The 27,342-nt window shown below is 53.3% G+C and overlaps 1 protein-coding gene across 1 annotated transcript in view; it reads right to left on the bottom strand.

Moving 5' to 3' along the window:
- Positions 1-13,514, bottom strand: part of KY (kyphoscoliosis peptidase) — a 43,328-nt gene extending 29,814 nt beyond the window's left edge. The window contains exons 1-3 of the mRNA XM_032408652.1: positions 13,343-13,514; positions 10,379-10,441; positions 6,521-6,583 (exon numbers count right to left, since the gene is read on the bottom strand). Of these exons, the coding sequence (XP_032264543.1) occupies positions 6,521-6,583; positions 10,379-10,441; positions 13,343-13,478 (262 nt within the window). The 5' untranslated portion in view covers positions 13,479-13,514. The remainder of the gene's footprint in view (positions 1-6,520; positions 6,584-10,378; positions 10,442-13,342) is intronic.
- Positions 13,515-27,342: the final 13,828 nt, after the last annotated feature.

The following is a 27,342-nucleotide window of genomic DNA, read 5'->3' as shown; positions in this document are numbered from 1 at the left end:
GTGTTATGAGTGCATTAAAACCCACAGAACTATATACGAGATAATTCCGTTTTAGTAATTTAAAATAAAAACAAATAAAAATAAGTACCAACTGAGCAAAAAAGCCTGAGCAAAATTAAAACAAGAATTTGGATGATACAGAAAGATATAAAATAGAAAGTGAAAGTCCAAAGCAGGATTATAGTAAACATATTCTTTGTAACCTGCTTTCTTTTCTTGACTCTTCACATGTCAGTGAATATAATCCTATGTCATCATTTTAAGTGGGCTGCATAGAACTCTATTCTATACATGGTTTATAATCCATATAAGCAATCCCTTTTGGTAGAATAGTTAACTTTTCCCAAATGTTTTGTTATTATAATCAGTGATATATGAACATTCTGATGCAGATCTCTTTTATGCACTTTTCAAATCAGTTTCTTTAAATAAATTCTTAAATATGGATCAAAAGTTATGGAAATTTTTAAGGCTTTTGTTCTATATTAGCAAACTTCCCATGAATGATTTTATCTGTTCATGACCACACCAACAGCACAAGAGGATGTCCATTTTGCTCATTCTTGCTGTGTTTGATTGCAAAATTGGTCACAAAACTTTGTACTTCTGAGAGGTCTTTTGTTCTGTCCCTTGAATGTGAGCTGTCCTTACGACGTGGTTTGGCTAGTTAGCATGTGATGTTAATAGAAGTGATGCTGGGCAAGCTCTGAGCCTAGGTCTCAAGAAACTTGCAGCTTCCGTCCTTATTCTTGGGATTCCAGCCACAAATACCATGTGAATGAGCCCAGGCTAGCCTGCTGGAGGAGGAGAGACCACGTGGAACAGAATAGAGGCATCTCAGGTGAGGCCACCCTACCCTACCTGGTCTCTAGCCAACTTACCAGCTGACCACAAATACACGAGCAAGCCCAGCCAAGACCTGTGATAACTGAGTGTGTCTCGGGCAAGAACGCCTGGCCAACCTGCGCCCTTGTGAGCTGGTAAATGCTTATTGTTTTAAGCCACTGAGTTTTGGGGTGGTTTGTAATATAAAAGTAGATCATTGATATATTCACTAACATTTGATTTTTATTAATCTCTGAAATTTTTCTTAATGAATAATGACATCTCATTTTTGTGTATTTAATTTTTAATGTATTTTTCATATATTTATTTGCCATTTAAAATTCTTATTTTGTGAATTGTCTACTTTCCTACTCATGTATTATTTTTTCCTTATTCATTTTATAAGTTCTTTTTACTAACACTTTCCCTGCTAAATGTATTGCAATTATTTTTCACAGAGTAACAATACCGACTTTATTGTGTAGCTCATAAACTTGCTCTATATGCCAAAGAGGGTAATTCCGAAACAAGCCTATAAGATACAATGTGGCCTTCCAAAGCATTACTTTGAAGAGGTTAACGTCACTTTGAGTGTAGTTTCTAGCACACTCACTGTCAAAGAAAATCAGTGTGTGACTTTAAAATTAAGACTGTAAGCGTTTCAGAGTTCAAAGCATAATTCAGTTCTGGTCATAGGAACACGTGGCATTACCAAGAGCAAACACTTCCTGTGTGTCTTATGCTGCATGGGCCTGTTCTTCGCCTTTTCACTTTTTCCATCTGAAACACTTTCAGGTGTTTTCCAAAATGAGTGCCAAGCTGTACTTAGCTGCAAGATGCCTTACAAGAAACAGATCTAAAAACCTGCCCACTCTCTCCCTTTTTGTAGGCTGCAATGTGTAATGCTCTGAGAAGTCCTGCAGTGAAGAAGTCAGTTGGACCCAGTACTATTTTGTGAAACACAATTTGGAAAATGCTGGACAGGAACAACAACACCCAGAAGCTTAAAGAAGCTGCAAAACTGAACTTGGTTTAGGGCTCAACAACAAACCTCTTCCCCAAACTTCTCACATCTAACATCCAGGCACTTCCGACCACCCCCAACTCAGCTGTGCTTCTTTGTCAAAAAAGTGAGCTGAACAAGGTACCGTTAAAGCCCTGGCAAAGCGTGGGTGCTGAGATAGTCTCATACACTGACGTGGTCCTGGCCGGCAAGCTCCACCCAGCCATTTCCAATCCCTTCTCTCTTTCCTGCACTTCCTCTTCTCTCCCCGCTCTTGGACAGGGGCCCAACTTCCAATATTCTCCTGAGCCCCACTTCCTGACTCTCCCTCAAAGTGGCGCTGCTAATCAGCCCCCGTTGAGGAAAGCAGCGAAGCTCCTTGGCCTCCCTGATCTGTGGGAGTGTGATACCCACTCTTACTACACACAGGTGTGTGAGGACCCTTGCCGAGGTGGGGGGGGCTTCTCTGCCCCAGAAACTGGGCCTGGGTGTGCTGTCTCAGGTGAGCAACAGTCACTGGAGAGCTCTGTGCTTCCTAAAGGTGTGAAATGGTAAGATTTTGCAGACTACTACATTCCTGTATCACTTAAAACTCTTAATTTAAGACAAAAATTAATTTGACCAATCTCCGATGATAAAGATAGGAACATCATTTGGAGCAAAATTTCAAGTAAGATCTAAAATCTAAGTACAGTCAGATATCATGACACCAATCTTAAAAGTCATACCAAACCTACAGGAGGCCCTTCCTGGGGCGTCAGGTCACCTGGCTGGCTCTCTCACGGCACCCGTCCCCGGTTCTGCTGGTTGTCACCCAAACTACATTTCCAAAGCTGCAGCCCTGGCTGTCTTAGGAACAGCAGATTCACGGGTATTTCCTGCTCCCCCTGACAAGTGGTTCGTGGGGCCCTTTCCCAGATCCCACCAGCTCTGCTTCCTTTTCCTTCTCCCCTCAGATATGGAGACGTAGCAGGCCCAGCACGGCCATGGCCGACCACCTGGGGTCTGCCTTGTACCTGGGCAGGAGACTTCTCCCCTCCCTGGCAGCTTCTCCCCGGGTCTCTGCTGGTTTGAATGAGGATTTGTCTCAAGGCCTAATTTGCTCAGAATAGCTAACGCGGAGATGGCAAACAGATTGCCCGTTGTTCATTTAACTCTGACTGACTGGAAGTGGCTGCCTGGAGTGTCGATCAATTAGCGAAGACTGTGGGCACGTGTGTGCGAATGAATGTGAGTGTGTGTGTGTGAGTGTGCACACACGTGTGGGTATGCGTGTGTGTGTGGGGGGCCGAGGGATTCATGTCGGATACTTGCCACCCTTGTTTAAGGTGCTCACTCACGCTTTCTGTAACTGGAACGCGGGTTAATAACTGGGTTCTTTGCCTGGAAATTTCCCCCCACAGGAGCTGAGAGTCAGGAAGCCTCAGCTAAAGCATCGGTCACTAAGACGCCCTGAACGAGCTCCAGGGTAGGTGTTCGGCAGAGCCACGCTGTGGTTTCTGCCTGGGGAGCGGCAGTCCGCACACAGGAAGCCGGGCGCGCTGACACCCGGGGGGGGCAGCACGTTGGAGGGCGGCAGGGGCAGTCCAGCTCTGTAGAGCCCTCGCCAGGCTCTGCCCGCCGCAGCGTGAAAGGCCCGCCCAGCAGCTCTGGTCACCAGATGACCACCTGACAACAGAGTGGGCTGAGGCCACTGGGACACCAGCCTGAGGAGGGGGCAGGTAATGAAGGGCGGCTCTCTCGTGGCCCTAACCCGCCCCGGCGTTCACTGGGCTCTTGAAAACCCGGGGCCCTTCACGATTCCTTCTGCAGAGCTCTGGAAACGCGGCAGTGTGACCCTAGTGCATGCATGGTCAAAGAAGGCACAGAGTGTCTGCGTGCGGACAAGGGTGCAGGACCCGGAAGGACGGAAGCCTTAAAAGAAAACTCAGGAGTCACTTTTGGGGCCTGAAATCACAGGGGTTCCGGGGGTCACTCTCCTGTCATTCCACCCACCCACCCATTATAGATTGATCTTCTGAGGCACCCCTCCACATGAAGATCTGATCCCAAGGATCTGTCACCCCCTGCATCGAGTTTGTCATACCTGGTGCTCCCTCTGCTGGAGGCTCTTCCCCAGATGTCCACAAGGCTTGCTTCCTCACCTCCTCCCTTACTCAAATGTCACCTTCTCAGTCACTTTCTCAATGACTCTGTTTTCCTTTGTCCCCACGTGGTAGGCTGTGTAATAGCCCTTAAAGATATCCAGGCCTTCGTTCTAGGGACCTGTGAATGTTACCTTATATACTAAAGGGGACTTTGCAGATGTGATTAAGTTAAGGATCTGGAGATAGGAAGATCATCCTGGATTATCTGGTGGGCTCAGTGTAATCACAAGGATTCTCATAAAACAGAGTCAGGAGATTTAACTACTTATGCAGGGGACCGGCAATGTGACAATGGTCACAGACAATGGAGTGATGCAGCTACGAGTCAAGAAGTGCTAGCAGCTTCTAGAAGCTGGAGGAGTCAAGGAACAGATTCTCCCCTGGAGCCTCCAAAAGGCACCTGCCCTGCTGACACTTCGACTTAGCCCAGTGAGACTCACTTGGGACGTGTGGTTTCCAAAACCCTTGAAGAGAATTACATTTGTGTTCAGCCACCAAGCTTGTGATAATTTGTTACCACAGTCATAGGAAACTAACACACACCCCTGTGCACCCACCCTACCCCCATCCCCCTCCCAGCTCTGGCCTCCTTCAGCCTTATTTGACACCCTGTATTTTACTTCTGAGAGCTGTCTGTCTCCCTTACCAGGGGGTCGGCCCTGCAGGGGCAGGAGCCCTTGTCTGTTTTGTTGTGGACTCCATTCCTGCCCAGAGAGGGGCAGCCTTTCTCTCACTGGGGCCCAGGCTCTTGTAGGACCCCACTGGGCCCATCTCATCCCAACCTACAAGGCTCTGTTCTGCACATAGGCTACCAAGGCCACCCTCCTTTCTGTCCTCTGGAAGCCTCGAGTGCTGGTAGGTGGAATGTGAGTGGCCCATGAGAGCGAGGGTGTGGCGTGCCAGGTGAGGCCCTTGTGACTGGCAGGCCCCATCCCACTCCCATCTGCCTGGGACACGGCGGGGGCAGTGCACTGTGGAGGTCTGGCAGGTGCTCCTGGCTCGGGGACCACAGCATCCCCTGTCTCAGCTTTCTTGTGCACACACAGGGATAACACCATGACCCCAGCAGGGAGTGTGGCCAGAACTAAGCAAGATTAGTGACGTAGTGGCTAATCCACTTTCATTTTCCTGAGGTATTGCTTATTTTTGTTTTGTGGTGAGCTGTGTGCTGCTTGTCCATTTCCGGGAAGCAGGGGGGCATAGGTTTGTCTTCGCGGTGTGCTCAGGGCAGGAGGCAGGCTGCAGTGGGCCAGCTGAGTGGGGCCTATTCTGAAGTCATATGCCCAGGAATTCTGCCCAAAGGTACACCGGCCCAGTTTGCAAGGAAGGCTGGCCTCGTGCTGCTAACACATCTTGACAGGCCTTTCCTCACCGCCTGCCAGTGCCTTTCTGTGGGGATGCTGGGTTAGTCTGTGTTTCTGAGAGCAATTCCCTGAGAGGCTCTGAGTCCTCCCGGGACTCCTACTTTGCCACTGCCCCCTGGACATAATCAGATCATCTCCTTACAAGTCAGGACATCAGCACTGAGAACAATAGTGGTTGCCATCTTAGGGCTGAGTCTATGAGAGCTCTCAGGTACCAGGCCCTGAGTCTTTAACACAGAGCAGGAAACCAAGGTGGGAGGTTAGTGTGTGTGTAGGGGTGGAGTGGGGATTAGTGTGGGGGGGTCTCTATTTAACCTGGTCTCCCTTCCAGCTGTAGCTGTAGAGTCCTCCTTTCTCTACCCCTGCGGCCTCACCCCCCCACCCCCCCAACACAAACACCCTGTGTTCTCAGATCTGGCCAACTGCAGAGTCAGCATGGTGATGCCCTTGCCTGCCCTCCCAGAACCCCCCAGAACCCATCAAGGTGAGGATTCTCAAGAAAGGGTCCTCGTACTTCCCCTTGCTGAGTTAAATTCATCCCTGGGTGGAAGGCCCTGAAAGGCTCAGTCTCGGAAGGAGAGGCCAGGGAACCGCTGTGACTCAGGAGGAGGAAAGGCTTGGACTTAGGGGGTGGGGGGTGAGGCCGCTTTCCAGAGGTGCTGTGGAAGCATTGCTGTGTGAGGGTTAACAGCAGAGGCCTTGGGAAGGCTGTGGGGGTGGGGGGCTCAGGTTGCCCCTGCTCTGACGCTTACTGGCCCTGTGCTCTTGGACATATGACAATCTTTCCAAGCCTCAGTTTACTCATCTGTAAATTGAGGACAGTTGAGAGTATGTATCAAATAGGAGTGCTGTGAAGTTTCATTTACAGGAGAATAATTACGTAAATGGTCCGGCAGGGTGCCTGGCACATGGTTAGCACTCATAAATGTTAGCTCTGGTGATGACAGCGAGGGCGATGAGGACAGCCGTGGGACTTGATTGCTCTCTCCCATGTCACCAAGCAGCCTTTCATGGTTTCCCGTAGGATGTGGGGAGAAGGAGAGGGAGAGGGTGCTCCAACAACCATGGGGCAGAAAAGACAGTTTGTGCTCTGCCCTTGGTGTGTCTCTGGCCTGGACAGCAGATCCAGACAGACACACAGGAGCTGGAGGAGAGGCCAAGGGGAGTGGTGAATCCCTTACCTTGGTTGTCGTAGGAAGTGATGACCTGGGTCTGTTGAGGATGCTCTTTCTCCACCAGGCTTCCTGTTGAAGCAAGACAGACCTGCGGTGACCACTGGGACCGTGGTGGCATTTGCCCCAGGCAGAGCAGGGAGCTGTGTGTGTCTGCAAGAAAGGCAGGCTGGTGGGGGGTGAGCTCATCCCAGGCCTGGCCTAAACGTGTGCACACCCATGTGCACATCTGCACGGTGCACACACGTGTGAATCAGCACCTTTACACACCTGGATGCAGAAGCAAGTGACTATGAAGCCGTGTGCACACACCCTCACACCTCTCAGCAGGTGCCAGCAGAGGGTGGGTTTCTTCTCGAGAAGGTGGGGACACCTCATGGGTCCCAACTTCAGTGTGGCCAGGCTCAGCTGCCAAAGAGCAAATGGATGCCTTGCTGATCATCACACTTTCTGTGGGCTGGGAGGTTCCTATGCCCATTTTATAGCCAATAGGCCTGCAGCATGGACACTTAATTTTGGCTAAAGACCTCACCCCCAGGGACTTGAACCCCAAGTCTCCTGATTCCTAGGTCAACATCTTGCCTCCCTCTGAGCAAAATGGGGGCAGCCTGCCTTCTACTCCAGCTTAGGAGTTGGGGTGACTTGCCGTACTGTTCAGGTCCACAGATATTTTCAGGGCCCCCACTATGTGAAAGCTCTCTCCACGCACTAGGGATCTTTATGTCCTTGGAACACAGAGCTGTCCTCAGAGCCTAGTGGGGTCAGGCTGCGGTGAGAAAGGCCCAGTTCCTGCCACAGGCCATGAAGGGGAACCCACAGGCTTACCTGCCCCTCCAATGGGAAGCAACACCTTTTCCTATATCTCTCCCTCACCCACTGCTGCGGCGGCCTGGTCTTGCTGAGGCTGCTTCAGGGGGGTAGGGCAGGGGAAGGGGCAGGAGAAGGGGCAGGGTTGTGGCAGCAGGGCGTTCCCCCATGGTTACCACCCTGGCCTGCCACCTTCTCCCCTGGCCTTCCACTGGTCTGCAGAAAGGCTGTCGGGCCTGCCACTGGAAGCGGCCACTGGGACCAGTGCCTGGGCCTGGAAATAAGCATGCCTTTGGGGCGCTGGCCTCCACAGGTTCCACTCAGATATCTTCCCTTGTGCACCCAACCAGATCTGCCACCCAGGGCTTCCCATGCCTGGACCCAGGCAGAAGACAGTCAAAGGTGGATAGGCAGGTCACTGAGCTGGGCTGGACTTGTGATCCACCTGGCAGGGTCTTGCCCTGGAGAACCTGCCTGCTCCAGCCTTCTCCTACGAGCAGGCCCAGCCAGGACCCTCACCCCGTGGCCTGAGGTCGGTGGGTTGGCCAAGGGCTAGAAGCACTGTGTGTGCCAATCCAGGGTGATGCTGGTTTGCAGCTCTAGGCCAGACTCAAGCGAGGACAGGGAGGCTGGCTCCTTCAGGCACAGCTGGCTACGTCTCTGCTGGGCTGGCGGATAAAGGAAACAGGATCCGGGGAGGGAATCCTCAAGGAGGACGATTGGCTGGCATAGCTGCTGCGGGTATTTATAGTCAGGGCCGCACAACTGGTTTCCCTGTGGCTATGGGATGTCAGTCCCGGTGCTGCTAGGCAGACTTCGGCCAGGACCAAGGAAAGCAGCCAATCACAGCAGGGGAAGCCCGTTGCCGGGCAAGCTAGTGGCTTTGGCTCGGCCCAAGCACCTGCTGCTCGGAAAAGTTTGGAGCAGTCCAGGCTCCCCCCACCCTGCCAACGCCCCAGCTCAAGGAGCACACAGGGCAGCAAGAAGGGGAACATGTGCCTTTTTGGATCTGCCCCAAGTTCAGCCACATTTGTGCACACGCCACCAGCACAAGCCATCAGCTGCCTCCTCCGCAGATGAGAGGCATCCAGTTTCCAGGGCTGGGTGCCTTGGACACCAGCGAGGGAAGTATGTACCCAGAGTCTCACCATCAGAAAACACAGGGAGAAGCTGTAATTTTAGTTTCTGCCGGCGCGCAAACGTGCAATTTGAAAAAATAAATAAAATTTTATTATAAATTACCTATATTGGCGGAGTGGTGCAACCCTCTCTCCAGACCTTCACTTACCTGAAACTCCCAGTTCTCTCAGGTGGTTTTTCAAGAACTATTTTCACCCTCCTCCTTAGTTTTTTATTATTTTTTAAAAGATTTTTATTTTTTTTAAAGTAATCTCTACACACAACGTGGGGCTCAAACCCACAACCATGAGATCAAGAGCCGCACGCTCCACGACTGAGCCAGCCAGGCGCCCCATGATCCTCTTTATTTTGTTGTATTTTTCCACTAACCTTCCCTCAAATCAGAGGCCCTAAAGATGGTGAAAGTAGGATAGGATAAATTCACTATATTTCAATCTTCTCCTAACGTAATAACATGGCTGAGAAGCCATAAGATAAATTTCAGACAACTCAAGATAAGCGAGCTGTAACAAATGAAGATGCTGAGTCTCTTCTCTCCCACCTCAACCCACTTTTCCACTCACCCGCACGTACACTGGCCAAGCGTGCATATCTGCATCAGCTGCTGTGTATTTTTGCAGCTGACGGGTTTCTGGTGGTCTGACTCTTACAATTCTCATGAGCCTGTAGCCTAGTTTCGCTAACTTTGGCATGTGCTTCGGTCCGGCCAGAGCCGGCACATCTACCATCTTATGACCCTAAAGCAAGGTTAAGGAAGCCATCCCACCATGCGTGCCCATTAGCCAGGACCCCAAGGGATGGTTCCCGGGGCAGGAGCCTGTCTTGGGTCTGATCTGTCCTTATGCATAGGGCAGGGGACACAGGAAAGCTCTTTACGTCCAGGGTGTTGAGATTCTATTGCAGTGAAAAGCATTATGATTATAATCATTAACATGGTCCCATGAGGGCAGGGGTTCTTGACTGTCTTTATCCCAACACCTAGAACCCCACCCGGCACAAAGGAAACACTGTAGACCTTTATTGAGGGAATGAATGAATGAATGTTCTTTCAGAACTTCATCCTTCCCTTTTGTTACTGTCAGGATGGCAGAGCATAGATGTTTGGTCTCATTCAACTGGGGTCCTGATTACCCATCTGCAGAGGGTCATGCAGGTGGTTTCTTCACACTAGCATTTGATGAGCCCAGATCTGACTGAGTCCCCTATTGGGGTTCTGGGAGTGGAGGTCTGATTCTTACTAGAATTCTCACGTGCCCACAGAGAAGCTTCACTGATGTTTTTTCTTGAAAGCTGGGCTAATGAGTCTCTGAAGCGTACAGAATAAGGCCTAGTAGAGTCCGTCCATGCATGGCATTCCCTCAGCTGTCCTGGGCCTGTAGGGTGACAGACACCCGGCACCAGAGAAAGGAGGCTTTGGAAACAGACTTCTCTCAGATCTTACTATATTCTGGGTCCCCAGCCAGCTGGGAACCACAGCACCCATCTCCCTAGGCTTGGAGTAATAATGTCCCCAAAGAGGCCACTGTCCTCTCTGTTTGGAAAAATTTTCAAAGAATGGATGCCCTGCCTGACATGAGCAGCCCCACCTCCAGGGGGAACATACTCAAACCTCGCCATGCCGAGTGATGATGCCAAGTCCTTTCTTATATGTAGCCAGTGAACAAGTGGGTGCTCAAACTTAGGGCACTGCTCCCCTCCCATCCCACAGCCTCCAGGAAATTGGGGGATGCGATGCCAGGGAAAACTTTCTGGGGTCACAGTGGCCCCAGAGGCATGGCTGAATCACAAGCAGCCACTTTCTGAGTGGTTAGATGTCTACAGCCAGTTTTCAAACACGTGAAATCGAATGCTTCCTGTCATTTTTCAATGTGTTGAATTACAGAGACTGAAAAGAAAAGAAAATGAAAAGAGAGAATTTACCATGCACGTCACTTCCTTCGAATTTCTGCCATCTCCGGATTCCGTTTCCGACGCCCTGGAGTCCTATGAAATAACAGGGTCTCGCATGAGGGTCTCCATGATGGGAAGACCCAGGCCAGCAAGTGATGGGCCAGCTGCTAACGTATCTGGGTTGAGGTGGGGCTGGTGGAACCCGGCTCTGTCAGGATCCAAGAGAGGCTGCCCGCAAATGAGACGCACTTTAAAACATTAAAGGAAAATATTAAAACAGTAGTTTTCAAAGGTGGTGAGGTGGGTTATCGGGATCATCCAGGGAGAATTTTCACAATACAGATGCCCGTTTCTCACTCCACATCTCGGCCGCATAAACATGGAACCATAACTGTGGAAGATGCTCGCCATTCATTTTGCCTGCCTATTTCCGTATGTGGGGAATCTCCCACTTTTAGAGTCATGACGTAAGGTGGAGGGTGGGCAAAGATGGTCTATCCATATGGGAAACGCAAGTGATAGTTGGCAAATTGTGAAAATTCTCCCTGGATGATAGTCTCCCAGCCTCCCTTGCAGCTAGAGCATGGACATATGTGGCCTCGCACAACCAGTCTGATGCATCTGTGTCTGCTTCCGTCTTGGGATCTGGTGATGCAAGAGAGAAGGGCTCTCTTGTTCTCTCTCTCTGGTCGTGGCTGGAAGTGGTGGCTGCAAGGTCGAGTTCCTGGCCCAGAACTGGTGTACGTACGTTCTGGCAGTGGGAGCAGCTACAGTAAGATCAAGCTCCTGATGAGGAAGGAGTACCTAGGGCCCCTTGGTGGCAACAGAGGTGTCCTTGCCAGACCAGCTCTGCTGGGCAGCTGCTGACGCTGTTCCTGGAAGCTCGGCCTCTAGCCTGGGTTTCCAGCTCTTGCAGCCACTGCAAGTCCCCCAGTCCCTTCCCGATGCTCTTCTTTTCTGCAGCGCTCTCTGCAGCCAGGATCTGGGGCTTACCACTTGGAACCCTCGCGGACCCACGTGTGGGCCAAAATGCACATCACACTGACTTGGGGGATGAAACCTGACTTTGGAGTTCTTTTAGACTGGGTGCAGGCAGCTTTAGGCCACCTTCTCCATGGCACAGGATAGGAGGTGAGGGTGTCCAGGCATGCTTTTGAGAAGCACTGCCCAAAGGAGAATGGAAGGGCTGTAGAGGAAAGAGCAGAGAGCTTCTGTTGGCAGCCCAGATCCCCGGCACACACTATCTTTGCCTCCTTGTCCCTCTGACTCTTTTCTGCCACAAGGACACAGCAGAAAGCCACCCGATCCTCACTCGGTCCTCTGCATTGTGACAGTAATGGAGGTCAGGCCTTCCTTTGCAGAGCCAAGGACCTGGGCTGGAGGGGAGACAGGAGGAGAGGCCTGGAAGAGGTGTGGGGGCATTTTGGATCTTGTGCCCCAACAGGAGGCCTTGGAACAAGCTAGTTTAATTCGGTGTTTCCCTGCCTTAGGCTGTGTGGGCTTAGCCAGGGGTCTCTTGGACATCAACGCTGCCCAGCAGGCTTGGACGCTGGTCGCTCTCCCTCTGCTTTGGTATAGAACTGTCTGTAAGTAAGTGACACTGGTCTCTCCACTGGCCTGGTGTCTGGGGAAACCTCCTTCAGGAAAGATTTGGAGACAAATAGCAGAAAGGGGCTTGGAATGCAGTGTCTGGAGGAGAGGCAGCTTCTTTTCAATCAAGGAGCAGGTGGCCTCTGCCAATTTCCTCATTACGAATACCCGGGTGGGCCATTTCCACCTCTCCTGGGAGAAGCTCTGAGAACGAAAGAACCAACTAACCCAAACAATTCCTGGCCCCAAATCCCTCTGGAGACGGGGAGTACCTGACAACATGCGCAGCTCTCCAGAATCTATTTCTTTCCCCTGCCTGCCTCCCCAAGAGGTCACCAGGAACCATGGGGCAGTTCCAGCCTGTGTGACTGGTGGGGGCAAAGCCAGTCATGGCACATGCTTCCACATGGCAGGTGGAAGGTGGGGGTTCAATGCACAGGACCTCCGTGGACAGAAGAGCCAGAGGCAGACTCTGAGGAGCTCTGGAGCTGGAGGGCAGGCAGGAGGCAGAAGTCATTTTACCGCATGGGCTGTTAAGCGTCACTCCCAAAGCACTGGCCCACAGACAGCCTAGCACAAACCTCACGGCAGCCCCCAAGAAGGCTCCGGAGGGCTTCCTCACAGACCTACGACCTGTTCCCCAACTTCTGAGGGGCCTATCTAACATCTGTTATTCTCCATCTGTATTCTCTTCAGTGTGTCCTCTCTGGAGATTACAGAGGCCTGAGTGCTGCTTTCCATAATTGCTCCATAAACAGTCACTTCATTTTTCCAGTCTACCCTTCCTCAGAAAGTCTGTAGGAAGAGTAAAATTAATAGATCTGTGAGAGTGCAGAGAGCAGATTTTAAGCTGACCCTACCCAAGGCTGTGTGCCTTTTACACCACCCTTTATGCCTTCTACTGTAGGAGGCTGGGAGAGGCTTCAGATAGGGGAAACTGAGGCCAGGACTTGTGCGAGGACACCAAGGGAGTTCCCCGTCTCAAAGTCTGATTCAGCACGCACATTCCCCTGGGTCCCCTGCGCTCTGCAATGTGCCATGTGAGGAGCAGGCCTCGGCCACACAGGGGTCAGGCCTGAGGCTCTGGCCCCCTTCCTGCAAGGCATCTTCCAACCCTGTTGTGCACCCTTCAAAGAGTGGATGGGAGGAAGCCGGCTCCCCGGGGGGTGACGGAAGCACCGACTAGCCTGCGCGGGGAGTCAACTCGGGGCAATCACCGGGCTGCGCGTTGCCACGGGACGCCAGTGCCACCGCGCAGAGGCGCAGGCAGCGGTGGGGAGAGGGTCGGTGTCGCTGGCCTCGTTCGGGGGCGCCCCGGGCGGGCGGGCAGGCCCCGGGGTGGGGGGCGAGGAGGCCGAGGTGCGGGGGTCGGGGGGTCGGGGGCCCCGGCCCGGCGCGCGTTACCTCCTCTGCGCTGCGGCAGCGCGCCGGGGTCCGCCTGCCGGTCCGAGCGCGTGCCCTGCGCGGCGCGCCGCTTCTCCGAGTGCACGATCAGCAGCATGTCGATGGACACGGCGTTGCTGTCCTTCTTCAGCTCCATGGTGCCGCCTCGCTCCCCGCCGTGGCGCCGCGGCCGCTCTCGAGGCTGCCTGCGCTGCAAATGGCCCCGTGCGCGCCGCTGGCGGGCGCGGGAGACGGCGAGGGCGCGGGAGAGGGCGCTCCCCCGCCGCCGAGCCGCTGGGCGCCGCGTTTCGCTGACTCTGCCAAACACGCCATTAGGGCCCGCCCGGGAGGGCGCTACCCTAATGAAGCCGCTCTAAGTCACCTTTGAAAGGAAATCCCCAGCCGAGCCCTGACCTGCACCCAGGCCGCGGGCTGCCCAGCCGCCGGCTCCAGAGAGCCTCCTGCCCCGTGCGCTTGGAGCGCTCGTCCCGGGCTCCAGCGCTGTTCTCCGGCTGGCCGGTCGCCGCCTCGTCTCCCGCCCTCTCCGGTGGTTCCCGCGAGGGCCCGCAGCAGACCTCCTCGGGAAGCTGCAGCAAAGAACTCACACAGCGCTGTCAACAGTGAGAGTCAGTTCTGGAAAAGGAAGAAGGAGCACAGGGTGCCCCACTCCTTCCCCGGGTGGGTTTTGGAAGTTGATGGCCTCCTCTAGAAGAGGGAGATGGGCAGGGTGTTGGGGTCAGGATCTCTGCGATTACGGCTGCACCAGGCCTTGGAACATGACCTTTGGGCATCCACTTAACAATTCTTTCTGGCTTGTGGTGGACGTCTTAACATCTCTGTTCCTTCTAGAAGCCTGGCTCATGCTTGGTGGGGAAGGGGGGAGGGGCAGAGGAGGAGGTCGGTGCCTGAGCAGCCTGCCCGCTGTGCTCAGAGAGCTGGACCTGAGAGCCCATCTATTTTTAGCGGGGCCTAACCAGGCCAGCCAGCAGAGGCAGGGCCTTTGGCTCCGGGTCTCAGGAGTGTTTACAGCCGCATCTGCCTGGTAGCCCTTGGCACGGTGGGCCCACCCAACCTGGGCCAGTCCCCTAACTTAAGTTTCCACCATTAATAAATGCTGTGCACATGGAAGTCTTTGCTCTGGGACCCTTCGCACAGGAGTGTGATGACGCTAGGTTGCAGGGTGGTCCCTGAGAGCTCCTACTTCTCCCTTGGAGGCAGACTATAATGTGCTAGGTTCCAGTCCTAGCTCCGCCACTAGCTGTCTGTGTGACGGTGGACAAGCCATTTCCCCCCATTTCCCCAGCCCTCTCGTGGGCATAAAACAGGTTCTCACAGAGCTGTTGTGAGAATGACGTGCACTTGAGCTGCTTGGTGCAGAGTAAGCGGTCTCCAAATGGTAGCTGTCATTCATACCTCATTTTAAGGGTGAGGAAAAGGACAGGGGAAGTGACAAGTCAGTGATGGAGGCAGGGGCCACACAGATAATACCCTCAGAATCTGAAGGTCTTTCTCCACTGACTGTGACTCAGGGTTTGTCTGCCAGTAAAGGCCACCACCTTGTTGCGTCACCACCAACCCCTTGCTCACTGGGCATCTGATGAAAGGAGATGTCACGGTTTCTGATAGTGTTGGAGTCCCTAGAGAGCTGAGCTGGGACTGATGTAGGTGGGTGACTCCCAAGGCAGGTTTCCTCATGCAGTGAGTCCTGTCCTTTACTGTCATGTTTACGTGCGCGCGCGCACACACACACACACACACACACACACACACACATACGGCTGGGAGGCTGGCTGAGCCCTGCTGCTCTCTAGATGGCTAGGAAAGTAAGGACTATGGGTTATGCAAAGTCCCTGGGGTCTTGGAGATTGCCCAGGCAGCATCCCCTCATCTGACCTGGGACAGCGTGTCCCAGCTCTTTGAAGGATGTAGGTCCCGAGAGAAGCTTCTGTATAGCGCCTCTCACTACTGAATGGGGCTGAGTGGGAAGGGCAGGGAAGCTGAAGCCCCCTTGCCTGAATTTGCATTCCCGTCCTTCTCCCTTGTTCCCTGCTGGAGAGTGTCACTGTTAGGAGATTGCTCACGTGGCATCCCTTTCCAGAGCTGCCCCTGAAGGAGGCGATGATGACCTGGGGATGTAACAACCAGAGTTCCAGGAAGCTGGTCGAGGGGCCTCCTGCCTCTCCAGGATGCCTGAAAACAGACCCTTTGGAGAGGGGCTTCTCTCCTGTGGCGCTACAGACATTTGGGGCCAGAGAATTCCTTGTTGTGGGGGGTGTCCTGTGCATTGTAGGATATTTAGCAGCATCCCTGGGACCTACCTACTGGATGCCAGTAGCATCCCACTTCCCAGTTGTGACAAGCCGGAATGTGTCCAGGTGTTGACGTATGTTTCCTGGGGGACAAAAATGCAGGGAAAACACTTCTTTGGAACAAACCCATGAAATAGGGGCTGTGTCACTTTGGCTGTTCTGGAAAATGCTGCTGCTCCTGGGTCCTGATGCTGTCCAGAACCTGGACCCACTCCTCAGAGCTTCCCACCCATGGCTCTCAGTCCAGTATCTGGCTTCCTGGGCCCATACAGCTGCTCTGTGCCAGCAGCGTGGGCAGAAAGGTGAGATGCTCTCCTCATTCTTCATGCACCCACCCTGGCCTCTGTTGACCCCTCCTGTCATCCACACTACCTGTTTTGGCTGAGAGGGAGACACCACACCACAGGAAAGTGTTGGGATGTATCTGGAAAGGGGAGGGGGAGCAGGAGAGACTGAGGCTATGAGGTATCATTCAGAGTGTGTATGTCCTTGGAGGGCCTCCCCAACCAATGGAACTGAGAACACACCCTCAGCCTGTGATTTACACCCTGGGTCCATCCTCCTTCTGTAGACTCACCTCTTCCTCTTGCCCTGCCAACTCACACATGCTGCAGCCACAGCCATGTCCATTACTCCCCAAACACATCTAGCTGGTCTTTTGCCTTCTAGGCTTTCCTCAACATACTAGCCCCACCACCCTGCCACCATCTTGAACAACATGGAACTCAAGGACTTCCACAATCTGACCTAACAAATTCATCCACATCCTTTTGTCTTAGGATCTGACAAACCAGGGGCTATCTCTATTCTTGGGCAGACCTTTAATTATTTTAATCACAATGAGTTGGAAATTTCAGGACACCAAAAGACAAAGAGCAGTCAAAATGGTTGTATTGTTGCCTTTATCCTCCATTACATTAATACTCAGGCAAGTCCTACTGTCATCTACACTGCTTCTAGCCTTTTACTTGAAGATGGGATGCATCTGTTGTCCCTATGGTTCTGAGCCCTGAGCTGTCTTGGAGATGGCGAGTGGTTGACAAGGGGAGGCTTGCTTCTGGCAGATGAGGTTTTCACCAGAAGGGTTGTGTCCTGACTCACATTTTTGTTTTTCCTAAGAAATAGTGGTTCTTCGGGGACCACCAGTCCTAATTCTTTCAGCCCTCTAGAGATCCCAGGAGGTAAGTTTCTCTCTTCTCTAGAGAGATGTGATAGACAAAGCCAATACATGAAAGGCTTTCAGGCAATTTGTAGACATGCATGGTGTTCTACATTGGTGCAGTGAGGGAAGGGTACACAGAAAGTGGGGCACCTCGGTAAAGAGCACAGACCACGGCCCAGACTCTTCACACCCTCGCTTCTGCTGATATAGACAAACTTACATGGGGAACCAGAGACCTTTTCCAGAAACCTTTTTGGAAGCTGGTACTCGCTTCCTGTGGTGCCTTGACCAGCCTGGCTTGGCTTGCTCCCACTTTTGAATTTGTTATTGCTGTCACTTTTTCCTGAAATGCACATTTAGACATTCCTGGCAAGTACGGTCTGGTCATCCTTTGAAGTCTGATGCTGGCCCTCACCTCCACCCTGAAGCCTTCCTAGTCACCCTGGTTCTTGGAGCTCCTGGAGGATGCCAGCTCTCTGTGGTGCCTCTCTTTTTAGCCATCCTCAGTTCTCCTTTTTTCCACTGGAATGGCATGGACATTTAAATGTTAGTTTGAGGGGTGCCTGGGTGACTCAGTTGGTTAAGCGTCTGCCTTCGGCTCAGGTCATGATCCCAGGGTCCTGGAATAGAGCCCCACATCGGGCTCCCTGCTCAGCGGAGAGTCTTCTTCTCCCTCTCCCTCTGTTTGCCACTCTGCCTACTTGTGCTCTCTCTGTTAACTAAATAAATAAAATCTTAAAAAAAAACTAAATGTTAGTTTGAAAAAAAAATACTCTTCTAAACTACCTCAGGTCTCTTCTATTTCATAGCAAAGTGTATGGTGAAGTCCTTGCCTGGCCTCAGACCACATTAAGCTCTTGGAGGGCCAGGGCATGGTCTTCCTCATTCCTGAGTCCCCTCCCATCCTCCTCCCCCCACACATGCTGGGCCTTCTATGTGTATTGCACACAGGAGGTGCTCAATAAATGTTAGAGTCAAATTGGGCAGAATGAACGCTCCCAGCCAGCCAAGACTTCTCCCTGTAGCCCGGAGGCATAGCAGCCTTCCTGAGATTTATAGTCTTTGCTCCTTTCTCTCAGACCGTCAGGGAATGGAAGAAGAGGTTAACTGAGGACAAGCAGCTCTAAACGCACCTTCTCCCACTGCTGACAGAACCATCTGGAGCATGAATTTGGGGGAGTGCTTGGTTCCAACAGCACTTCTCAGTCCCATGCAGCCGCCTCCACCCTTCCCCAAGCAGGAGCCATAAGCTGTGACTTTTCCGTTAAACACAGTTCCCTTTCTCAGCCTTTCTGGCGGGTCTCTCCCTGGTCGGCCCGTCAGCCCGTTTCAGTATTTCTATCCATGACGCCTTCATTGATTTTCCCTATTTTTCCTCTCCATAGCTTAGTACAATCCCATCTCCTTGTATATCACGATGTGCAAATGTGGGAAGCACTACATCCCAAGTTAAGGGTAGTTTGAATTTTGAAGTCCTTATACACTATGGCATTCTTGGCCTTTTCCTGTGGATGGAGATGATGAGAATCAATTTGTCTCTCACCACCACTTCCAAAATATCTCCGGCCGTGCCAAGAGAGGTATCCAGTGGCACATGAAAGCCCATGGAGAGATTACCTCTTCAGCTTCGCCAAGTGTTTATGGCCGAGCTATTGAAATGCCCCTTGCATATTCCTCGATCCACCTCTCTGACGGAAACAAGAGGTCCTCATGCGGACTTCCCGCTTCAGAGTTTGTTCCTTGGTGGTCAGTGATTCCTATACAGAAGTCTGCATTTTGACTTCCACAAACTCACGGAGTCCTCGCGGTAGCCCAAGGCTGGGCTGATGCCTTTATACCCATTTTATTGACACTGAAACAGGATCAAGAAATGGGATGGCAAAGTTTTCCCAGGGAGTCAGCACGGGCTTCTAGATGGGCCCAGGACTCCCGCCAAGCCTGACACACTTGCCCATTCTGCATGCTTTAGTGAAAAAGGGCACAGAGGTCTCTTCCACCGGTGGGCTGAGGTTTAGGCCAGCCTCTCTTGCAGGGCCCAGGGCAGTGCTCTGAGTGACGGGAGTCCCCGGGGGAGAGCACTCACAGCTGGGTGGTGGGACGGTGTCCAACAAGGTGGTGAGGAGAGTCACAGGAGACCACTCTGGGGTGTCTGCATGAAGACACAGGTCAACTCAGAACAGCCTTTTGTTCATTCCTGAAGACCCCTGGTGACTGTCGGCATGAAGTGTGGTGCCCATCGGCCCCACACGGGTTGGGCGCTGTGGCCTGGGTCCCAGGGGGCACCAGGAGCCAGTTTCCCGAGTCAGTGTCAGTGCAGACTCTAGGCTTGCCTGTCCCCGGGGCACAGCTTCTAACAGGAGCCACGGGTATTTTTAGTCTCACGTGTGCAGGCACAGGACAAGGAGAGCTGGATGGGAACAGCTAATAAGCCATGGTCCTTATTAAGTTGGGAAGGGTGAAATGAGAGGAGGACAGGGAACCCAGTGGAACTTTTGCACATGCCTCATTTTCAGAGAACTCTTTTTCCATAATTCACTGAGAAAGATTGAGGTCAGGGTGATTATGCATAGCCCAAGTTAGAGAAACCTGAAAGTGGAACGTGCTCACTTCCTGCGGCCTGCAGGTCCCCTCCCAACAGGCCCTGTTCTGCCCTCTGGGTGACAAGGCAGAGCAGAAGGTATGTTCAGCTTTGGGGCTTGGCTATCAAGGCTTCCCGGGTGGGGGTGACTCAAAATGACCAGACGAGAAGCTGATTCCCAATGAGACCCTCACAGCCTCAGAAGATAGTTGAGCAGTATCAACTGTTATCCTGATTTCACAGATGAGGGAATGGAGGTTCAGAGAGGTGCAGACCCTTGTGCGAGGCCACACAGCTGGGAAATGGTGGAGCTGGGATTCAAGCTTGGTGTCCTAGATCAAGGTCTACCATTCTTTTCCAATATATCCCTCTTTCCCCAAAATGACAGTCAGTAGTGTCTAAGACTCATTATCCATTTTATTAAACCACAAACATTTTTTTCTACGCCAACTCTGTGTCAGGAACTCCATCCCTGGGATGAGGTAGTGAGGACGATACAGTGGCTCTCAAGAGCTCTGGGCTTAGCGAGGGCGACATAGAGGCCACTTGCAGCCTAACCTCGGCACAGCCCACGTGCAAGCTTGCCCTGTGGCAGACGCAGACCGGGAGGTGAAATTGAAATCGGCAAGTTTCCAGCCTTTGGTGCTGAGCGCGAGGACACTCAAAGCTCGGCTCGTACAGTCAGTTCCCTTCTGTGCCACATCGTCCAAGGATGAGACTGGTGGAAGTGGCCAGGGAGGGGCCGGGGTGCCTTCAGCCTTTCTCCAGTCCTGTGGCTCTGAGCACCGGGATGCTGGCAGCCTGGGGGCAGGACTCAGCAAGCCAGTGCTTGGCAAATCTGCAACGAAGATAGTACCCGGCTCCAGCTGCCGTCAGCCACTCCCTTCCTTCCCCGCCACATCTTTACAGTGTGAGAGCAGAAGGAGACAGTGAAAACATTGATTTGGGATGAAAAGCATCCACGTGAGCTCTTTGCACCTCCCTGCCTCAGCGCAAAGCCAGCCATGGCATGTGCTTCTGTCCATCCATTTATCCATCCAACAATCCATGCTTTCACACACTCTCTCCTGTCGATCCATCCAGGCCATCTACCCACCCATCCAGTCCCCCTCTCATCCATCCATCTCTCGCTTAGCCATTCGTTCACCCATGCCACCCTCTCTACCCAAACATCAACCCTCAATCTCTCTGCCAACCCCACTCTCCTATCCCTCCCATCTAACTTGTCCCACCCATCCACTCATTCAGCGGTTTGCCCACTTGCGCCTCACCCCATCCATTACCATTTCCTTCATCCCAGCTGGAACCAGACGCTGTTCTCCAGGCCTTGTGTCTGGTGTTGTGGGGACACAGAGATGAATGAGTCTCTCTTGTAGTCGACCTAGAAAACAGTGTGGATCAGTGGAATTGAAGGGAGCAGTGGAATTGAAGAGAGTCCTGGGGAGCTGAAGGAGAAGAGGGGGCTGCAGGAGGATCAACCAAGATACTTAGACCCTGCAGTTTGGGAAGATAATAATGGAAAGAAAGAGAGAGGGGGGGGGGGGTGAGTGGGGACAAGGAAGGCAGGAAAGAAGAAAAGAAGGGAGGGAGGGAAGGAAGGAAAAAATATGTGTTGGGTACCTATTCTGTGCTGGACCCTGTGCTAGGAGCTTTCACTAGTCTTACTCATCCTAACAACCTTTCGAGGTAGTTCCCTGCATTTTATAGAGAGGACCTGGGACTCAGGGCACCTGTTCCACATGAATAAAACATGAAGAGCAGGGCTAGATTGAACATGCTTGCTAACACAGAGCATCAGAATGAGAGCCTGAAGCAAACAGGTCCAGGACAAGTGAAAAGCATGCTGTCTGACAGTTTACTTCCGGGCTGCATTGCCTGAAGTATGTTTGGATGGGAACACACAGTCACTCCTACGGTGACTAGCTAGAACGAGGTTGGGGGGAGGGGGACGCGCACTGCTATTGGAGTTTGATGTCAGGTTCCACCTGTTTGATGTGGAACTGGAGCATCCCTTGGTGGCTGAGCCAGATCCAGCATCCTTCTGGAAGATTTCTGGCCCTGGAGTCTCTCTGCCAGGATGCACCAAGCACCTTAGGCAGATCTACAGGCATTCACACACCAGTCCAATATCCAGCTTTGCTTTGCCTGTCTGGGTCCAAGCTCTCCTCCTGCGGGGTGGGGGGCTCTGGAGACCCAGCATAGCCCCAGGGAGCAGAGCTCAGCTTCACCTCCCATCTGTTAGGGCTTCAGCCAGGGGTCCACGAGCCCCAACCCCAGGCCCTTCTGGCACCCAGGATGTGCAGTTTCCCACTGACGTATCACTCCTGGCACTTTCTGGATCCATACCCAGTTCTCGTTGTTTGATGTCACCAAATTGTTCCCTGACCACCTGATGAACTGTAAGTGTTGACAACCACCGTCCCAAGGCTGGAGTACTTCCAGATGGTTAGGTAGGTGGCCCAAGCAACCACGGGCTCTACGGACAGCTCAGGGAGAGGGCTTTGGGTAGGGTGAAGTGGCTCTGCAGTTGACCAGACTGAGGCTCTCTAGAAACAGCTGCGGAGCTTATGCCGTGGGGGATATGACGGCAGCCGGGTGAGGGGCATGCACATGAGAGATTCTAGAATTACACAGGTCTCCTTCACATGAGCCCCAGTGTCCTCCAAACCTGTGGGTCTTCTATTCTCTGAAGTCAATCTGTCTGTCTTTCGAGGTACTATTTGGCTTTGGCTTTGCCTACCCTGCAGAGCAGAGTTTGGGGGGAATGGAATGCAGGCGCCCAGGTAGTGGAGCTGGCTCCCGTGGCCCCGGAGTGGCTGGGAAGAGGGAATGTGTGAGGAGAGTGGCTGCTCGAGGCCCCAGTTCCCTCAGCCGTCCTTCCTCCCCAGCTTTCTCCCTCAGCATGACCAGGCCACCCACCTGCCAGCTCAGCTGTCCTCCTTGCTCACCATGTAATCCCTGCCAGGAAGAGAGGGGGGAAACATGAGCCAGCCTTCTCCCACTGCATCCTGCCGTCCTGTTCTCCCTCCAGCCAGGAGGGATGAAGGGAGGGGGCTGGGGACAGGGAAGGCCAGGCTCCCGAGAAAGCTCCCCAGCTCAGTGGCCTCCTAGATGCATGAAAACCACAAAATTGAGGCCTTCCCTCTGAGCCCACATGGCGGGGGCTGCTCTTGGCTCCTCTGGCATCTGGACACCTGCTAGGCCAGTTCCATCCAGCAGAGCCTCTCCTGCCCCCCCTGGGCTCTGCCTTCCCCTTCACCTCCCTGGGTCTGGGGTGGGGGGGCCCTGCTGGCTGTTTTTATTTTCATCCTGAAAAGGTCACTTACGAAAGAGGGAGCACCAGTCCCAGCATTGCCAGGCAAGTGGGAGCCTCAGTCTTCTGATCTGTAACGTGGCTGCAGTCATGCCCACTGCCCAGGGTAGAAGACAAAGTGAGGTGGTGCAGGGCGCGGCCCAGCACGTGGCTGGCACTGGGCGGTGCCTGTTCTGAAACGGGGCCAGTCCCGTCCCTGAACCTGGGACACGACCACAGACAGGCTGCCCCTCCCCTCATTGTCAGGGCACCTCTGGGACGCCGGATGGGAGGAGCAAGGACAGAAAGAGCCCCCTTGCGTGCACCTCAGTGCGGGGTCTCAGGAACATCGCGGGGGGGCGTTGGATACTGTGTGCTTGTGCACGGGCTCACGGCCGTCCATCTGTGCTCTCCCCGAGCAGTCGACCTCCCGCCCGCAGCAAGGGTTCCTTTCAAGCCGTTCCAGGGGCGTGTGCAGCTGTGTAACGAATCCGCTTGGGGTCCCCCACTGGTGCCGTGGGACCTCGGAAGGGTCACGTCACTTCTCTGGGCCTTGGTTTCTCATGTGAACACGGGCTGTGTCGATTCCCGCCTGGCGCTGCTGTTCTGGATTCGGCAGCTGGCCTCCTGCACGGCACACGGTAAGTGAGGGATCCTGCGACATCCGTCCCCTTTCCCCCATCCAGTGCAGAGGTTTGCCCCCAGGTGGCCTTGGGGTCTGCTCCAGGGAAGAAGGGAGAGGGAGGGCCAGAACACAGGATGGGCCATGGGAGACGGGAGCCCTGGCTTCTCGCCAGACACTGGCGCTCTCTGCAGACTGAGGCGGGGCAGGGCTGGCCTTGACCATGCCTCTCAGGGGGAGAGGTCAGGGCTGGCCTGTGTCCATGGAGGACCCCCAGCTCCCAGTTCTGCAACTGGGATAAGCTTCTTGGGTGGGTGCAAGGCTCCCTCCCCTCCCCCAACCCTCCCCTTGAGGCCTCTGGTCCCTGGAGTTCCTGTTGCGCAAGCAAAATGGGGAGCTTGCCTCTCACAGGGTTACCTGGGGCAGGCTGGGCGTGGGGCTGGGTCAGGTCCTGGAGCACAGTGATGACAGGGACCTGTTGGTGGCAGGACAGTTTGCACTCCCCAGGTGGTGGCTGAAAAGCTGCCACTGAGGGAGGAGCCTGTGATGACATGTGCCTCTGGCCAAGGCCTGACAACCATCTGTTCCCAGCCAGCAGCCTGGAGGCCTCAAGGGCTGGAGAAGACAGGGAAAGAAATAGAAAGAGAAACAGGGGACAGAGAGACACAGAGACAGAGAGAGACAAAGAGACAGAGGGACAGAGAGAGGAGGAAAGAGAGGGAGGAAGAGGCACACAGAGAAATAGCAGAACTGAGAGACAGAGACAGACAAAGAGAGGCAGAAAAAGAGAACGATAGGAACAGAGGAGCTAAGAGGGCAATCGAAAGAGAGAGATGAGCGGTGGGGGGCGGGGAGACACGGAAGTAGAGAGACAGAGGAAGATGGACATGGAGAGAGACACAGTCAGGGAGAGAGACAGAGAGAGACCAGTTCCTGGAGGCAGATAAAGAGGGGGTGCGTGCTGGGGTAGCTGTGGTAAGAGGGAGAGATAGACAAGAGTGCTTCCTCTGGTCAGGCTCTTGGTGGAAAGAGAGCCCTCATAAGCCAAGGCCCTTTCAGCCTCAGCACATCGAGAGGGAAGAAGTCACACTTGACCCTGGGCTCCTGGGTCTGGGGTCCTGACAGTGGTTCTTAGGTGTTAGTGTACAGCAGAATCACTGGGGGGTACATTCAAGTTCAGGGACCAGGCCCATCCCCAGAGTCTGACTGGCTGGTCAAAAGGAGGACAGGAATCTGCATTTCCATCAGGCTCCCCAGGAAATTCTAGTGTGGGGTCACACCAATTACAGTCAGAGACACTGCGTCAGGAGGAGCCGGGAGTGGGTACCCCCGTCCTGTCCTCGCCGCCTCCCCACCCTGTGGGTCCTGGATCGGCAGGGGCCAAGGCTCTGAGGGAACTTTCTCCACAGACTTGAAGGCTTCCCACATCCCTTGGTTCACCAGCCAGTGCCCCAGGAAGGGTTGGGGCCCTCTGTCTATCCCTGGATGGGCAGACAGGGAGGCACCTTGGCGGTCACGATTCAGTCCCAACCACTGTGCAGTTGAGGAAACGCAGCAGCTGGGCCAAGGCCACAAAGGCAAGATGACACGTTAATTTATCCATCTCCTGCTATGGCCTGGGCTCTGTGCTGACTATTATTTCAATTCGTCGCTTAAACAGGGGAAAGGTCGTCACTGCCTCTACCTTAGAGTTGAAGAAATGAGGGCCAGAGATGACGAGTGACCTTCCCTAGGGCACACAGCTAGTAAATGGCAGAGCCTGGACCAGAGTCCACGTGTGTCTTACCCTAACATCCATGCTCAATTCCCAGCTTCTCCCCTATTTCTGTTAATGGCCCTACTGGCTCTCAGGCTGAGATCCCCAGTGCAGCTCGCTTGGTTCCTCCCCTGGCCTCATCCCATCAGTGTCCCAGGCCCGCCAGGGGCAGCTCCCGGCAGGCGAGGCAGACACCAGTTTCCCACTGTAATAGCTCATTCCCAGGTCAGCCTTCCTTCATATCTCTAGTGCAGACCCGGGCAGTACTCCTCCAACTCATCCCCCGCCCCCCCAGACTCGTTACCTACACCCCTGGAAGTGAGGAGGAAGATTTTGGATAGCTGTCTTTCCAGGCACTCTAGAAAACAGAGCCTGGGGCAGAATCTTGTGCTAACACTTTCTGAGAAGGGGTGGGCTGGGCTGCAATCCCAAGGCAGCAGGAGGCAGGGGGGATGGCTTCGAGGCAGCGAGAAGGGGAAGGAAGATTCAGGAAGCTGTGCTACTCAGCTGGCCACGGTCTCAGGAAGCAGAGCCCTTTTCTTCAGGCACACGGGATGTTTCCAGAAAAAATTAGCGGCATGTCATCCCTTCAAATGGTATATTTCAGCAGCTCACAGAACCCAGGAAACAGTTTACTTACTCGTGCTGACTTATTACAAAGGATATTTTAAAGGCTAGGAATGAACAGCCAGGTGAAGAGATCTATAGGGTGAGGACTGGAAGGGTCCTGAGTGCAGGAGCTTCTGTCTGTGTTGCGTTGGGGTGCACCACCCTCCCGGCACATAGATGTGCTCACTGACCTGGAAGCTCTCCGAGCTCCACGCTTCTGGGCTTTTTGTGGAGGCTTCATCACATAGTCCTGACGAATTATTAACCCATTTCCTTGCTCCAGTCCCCTCTATGGAGGATAGTAGTTGGGGCTTAAGTTTGTAATCATGGCTTGGATTTTCTGGTGACCAGCTCCCATCCAGGAACCCTCCAAGAGTCACCTCCTCCTGGCCTCCTGTCACCCAGGAAATTACAAGGGTTTTAGGAGCTTTCTGTTGGGAACTGGGCTCAAAGACCAAATATTAGCAGGCACTGGAGGTGGAGATTAATATATATATTTTAGTATTTCACAACTCGGCAGTATGAAAAACCTAGTGAGACACCCATGGGTCTGCTTCACTGGCATATCTGCCTGGTGACACACTGGAAGGGGCTCCTTGGCTCCAGATGAGGTGGCTGGCAATCCCTGTACTCCAGCTGCTGAGGAAGGACTTGCACGGAGCCGCCACACATCAGATCCCAGGCCTCTGCTCAGACCCTCCCGATGGAAGTGCCAAGAACTGGAAATGTGGAGCTCCAGTGTGTGCTCAGGGGCTGCATTGTGGGGCTGCCCTCGAAGGAGGAGCTTGGGGCCTATAAAATGTATAAATCCAAGTCTGCACTTTGCAAACTCCTGGGGTGCTCTGATATGCTGCTTCTCATGTGACCCTGGCCAGGTCATGGATGGAGGAAGCCATGAAGACCATGACCATGGACCTCCCTGTCTACACAGCTGTCCACCTCGGTGTGAGGAGGAAGGTGAGGACTGAGAAAGGCTGTCCTGGTGTGAGCCAAAGAGGAGGGGAGCTGCCAGATGGCCCTTGACCCCCAGGAGCTGGGTCCACCCAGAGCAGGGAGGACAAGTAGGAGGTGGCATTATGAGTTCACTGCTGCCTTGACCTTCAAGACAAGGCAAGAACACATTCTGGAGCTGCTTTTAACAAAGCAGGCCTTCCCAACTTCTGAATGGCTTTCTGTCTGAGTGGTATCCAGTTAACTCCCATGATAAAATCATTTCTGTTTCTTCTTTTCACTGAACTCAACTGCTCTTCAAGTAGACTTCCAAGTACTGACATCTTATAGATTTCCACAGAGGTGAGTGCACACTCTACTTTTCCCTTGGGCTGGTTCCTTCTTAATTAAGCACATCTTATTGCTATATTTCTATCAAGAGGCTGCCACCTCTGCCACCATCACCATATCCACTAATATCACCATCTCCACCACCATCACCCCCTCCGCCACCATCACCATCACCATCTCCCTCACCATCACCATCTCCCTCACCATCACCATCACCATCTCCACCACCATCACCATCTCCCTTACCATCACCATCTCCCTCACCATCACCATCTCCTTCACCATCACCATCACCATCTCCACCACTATCACCATCACCATCTCCACTTCTACCTCATCTCTACCCCTCACCCCCTCTACCACCATCACCATCTCCTCCCACCATCACCTCGTCTACCACCATCACCAATAC

This window comes from Phoca vitulina, unplaced genomic scaffold (genome assembly GCF_004348235.1).
Source record: "Phoca vitulina isolate PV1807 unplaced genomic scaffold, GSC_HSeal_1.0 scaffold10, whole genome shotgun sequence".
Classification (NCBI taxonomy): Eukaryota; Metazoa; Chordata; class Mammalia; order Carnivora; family Phocidae; genus Phoca; species Phoca vitulina.
This window is presented reverse-complemented; position numbering and strand designations above follow the sequence as displayed.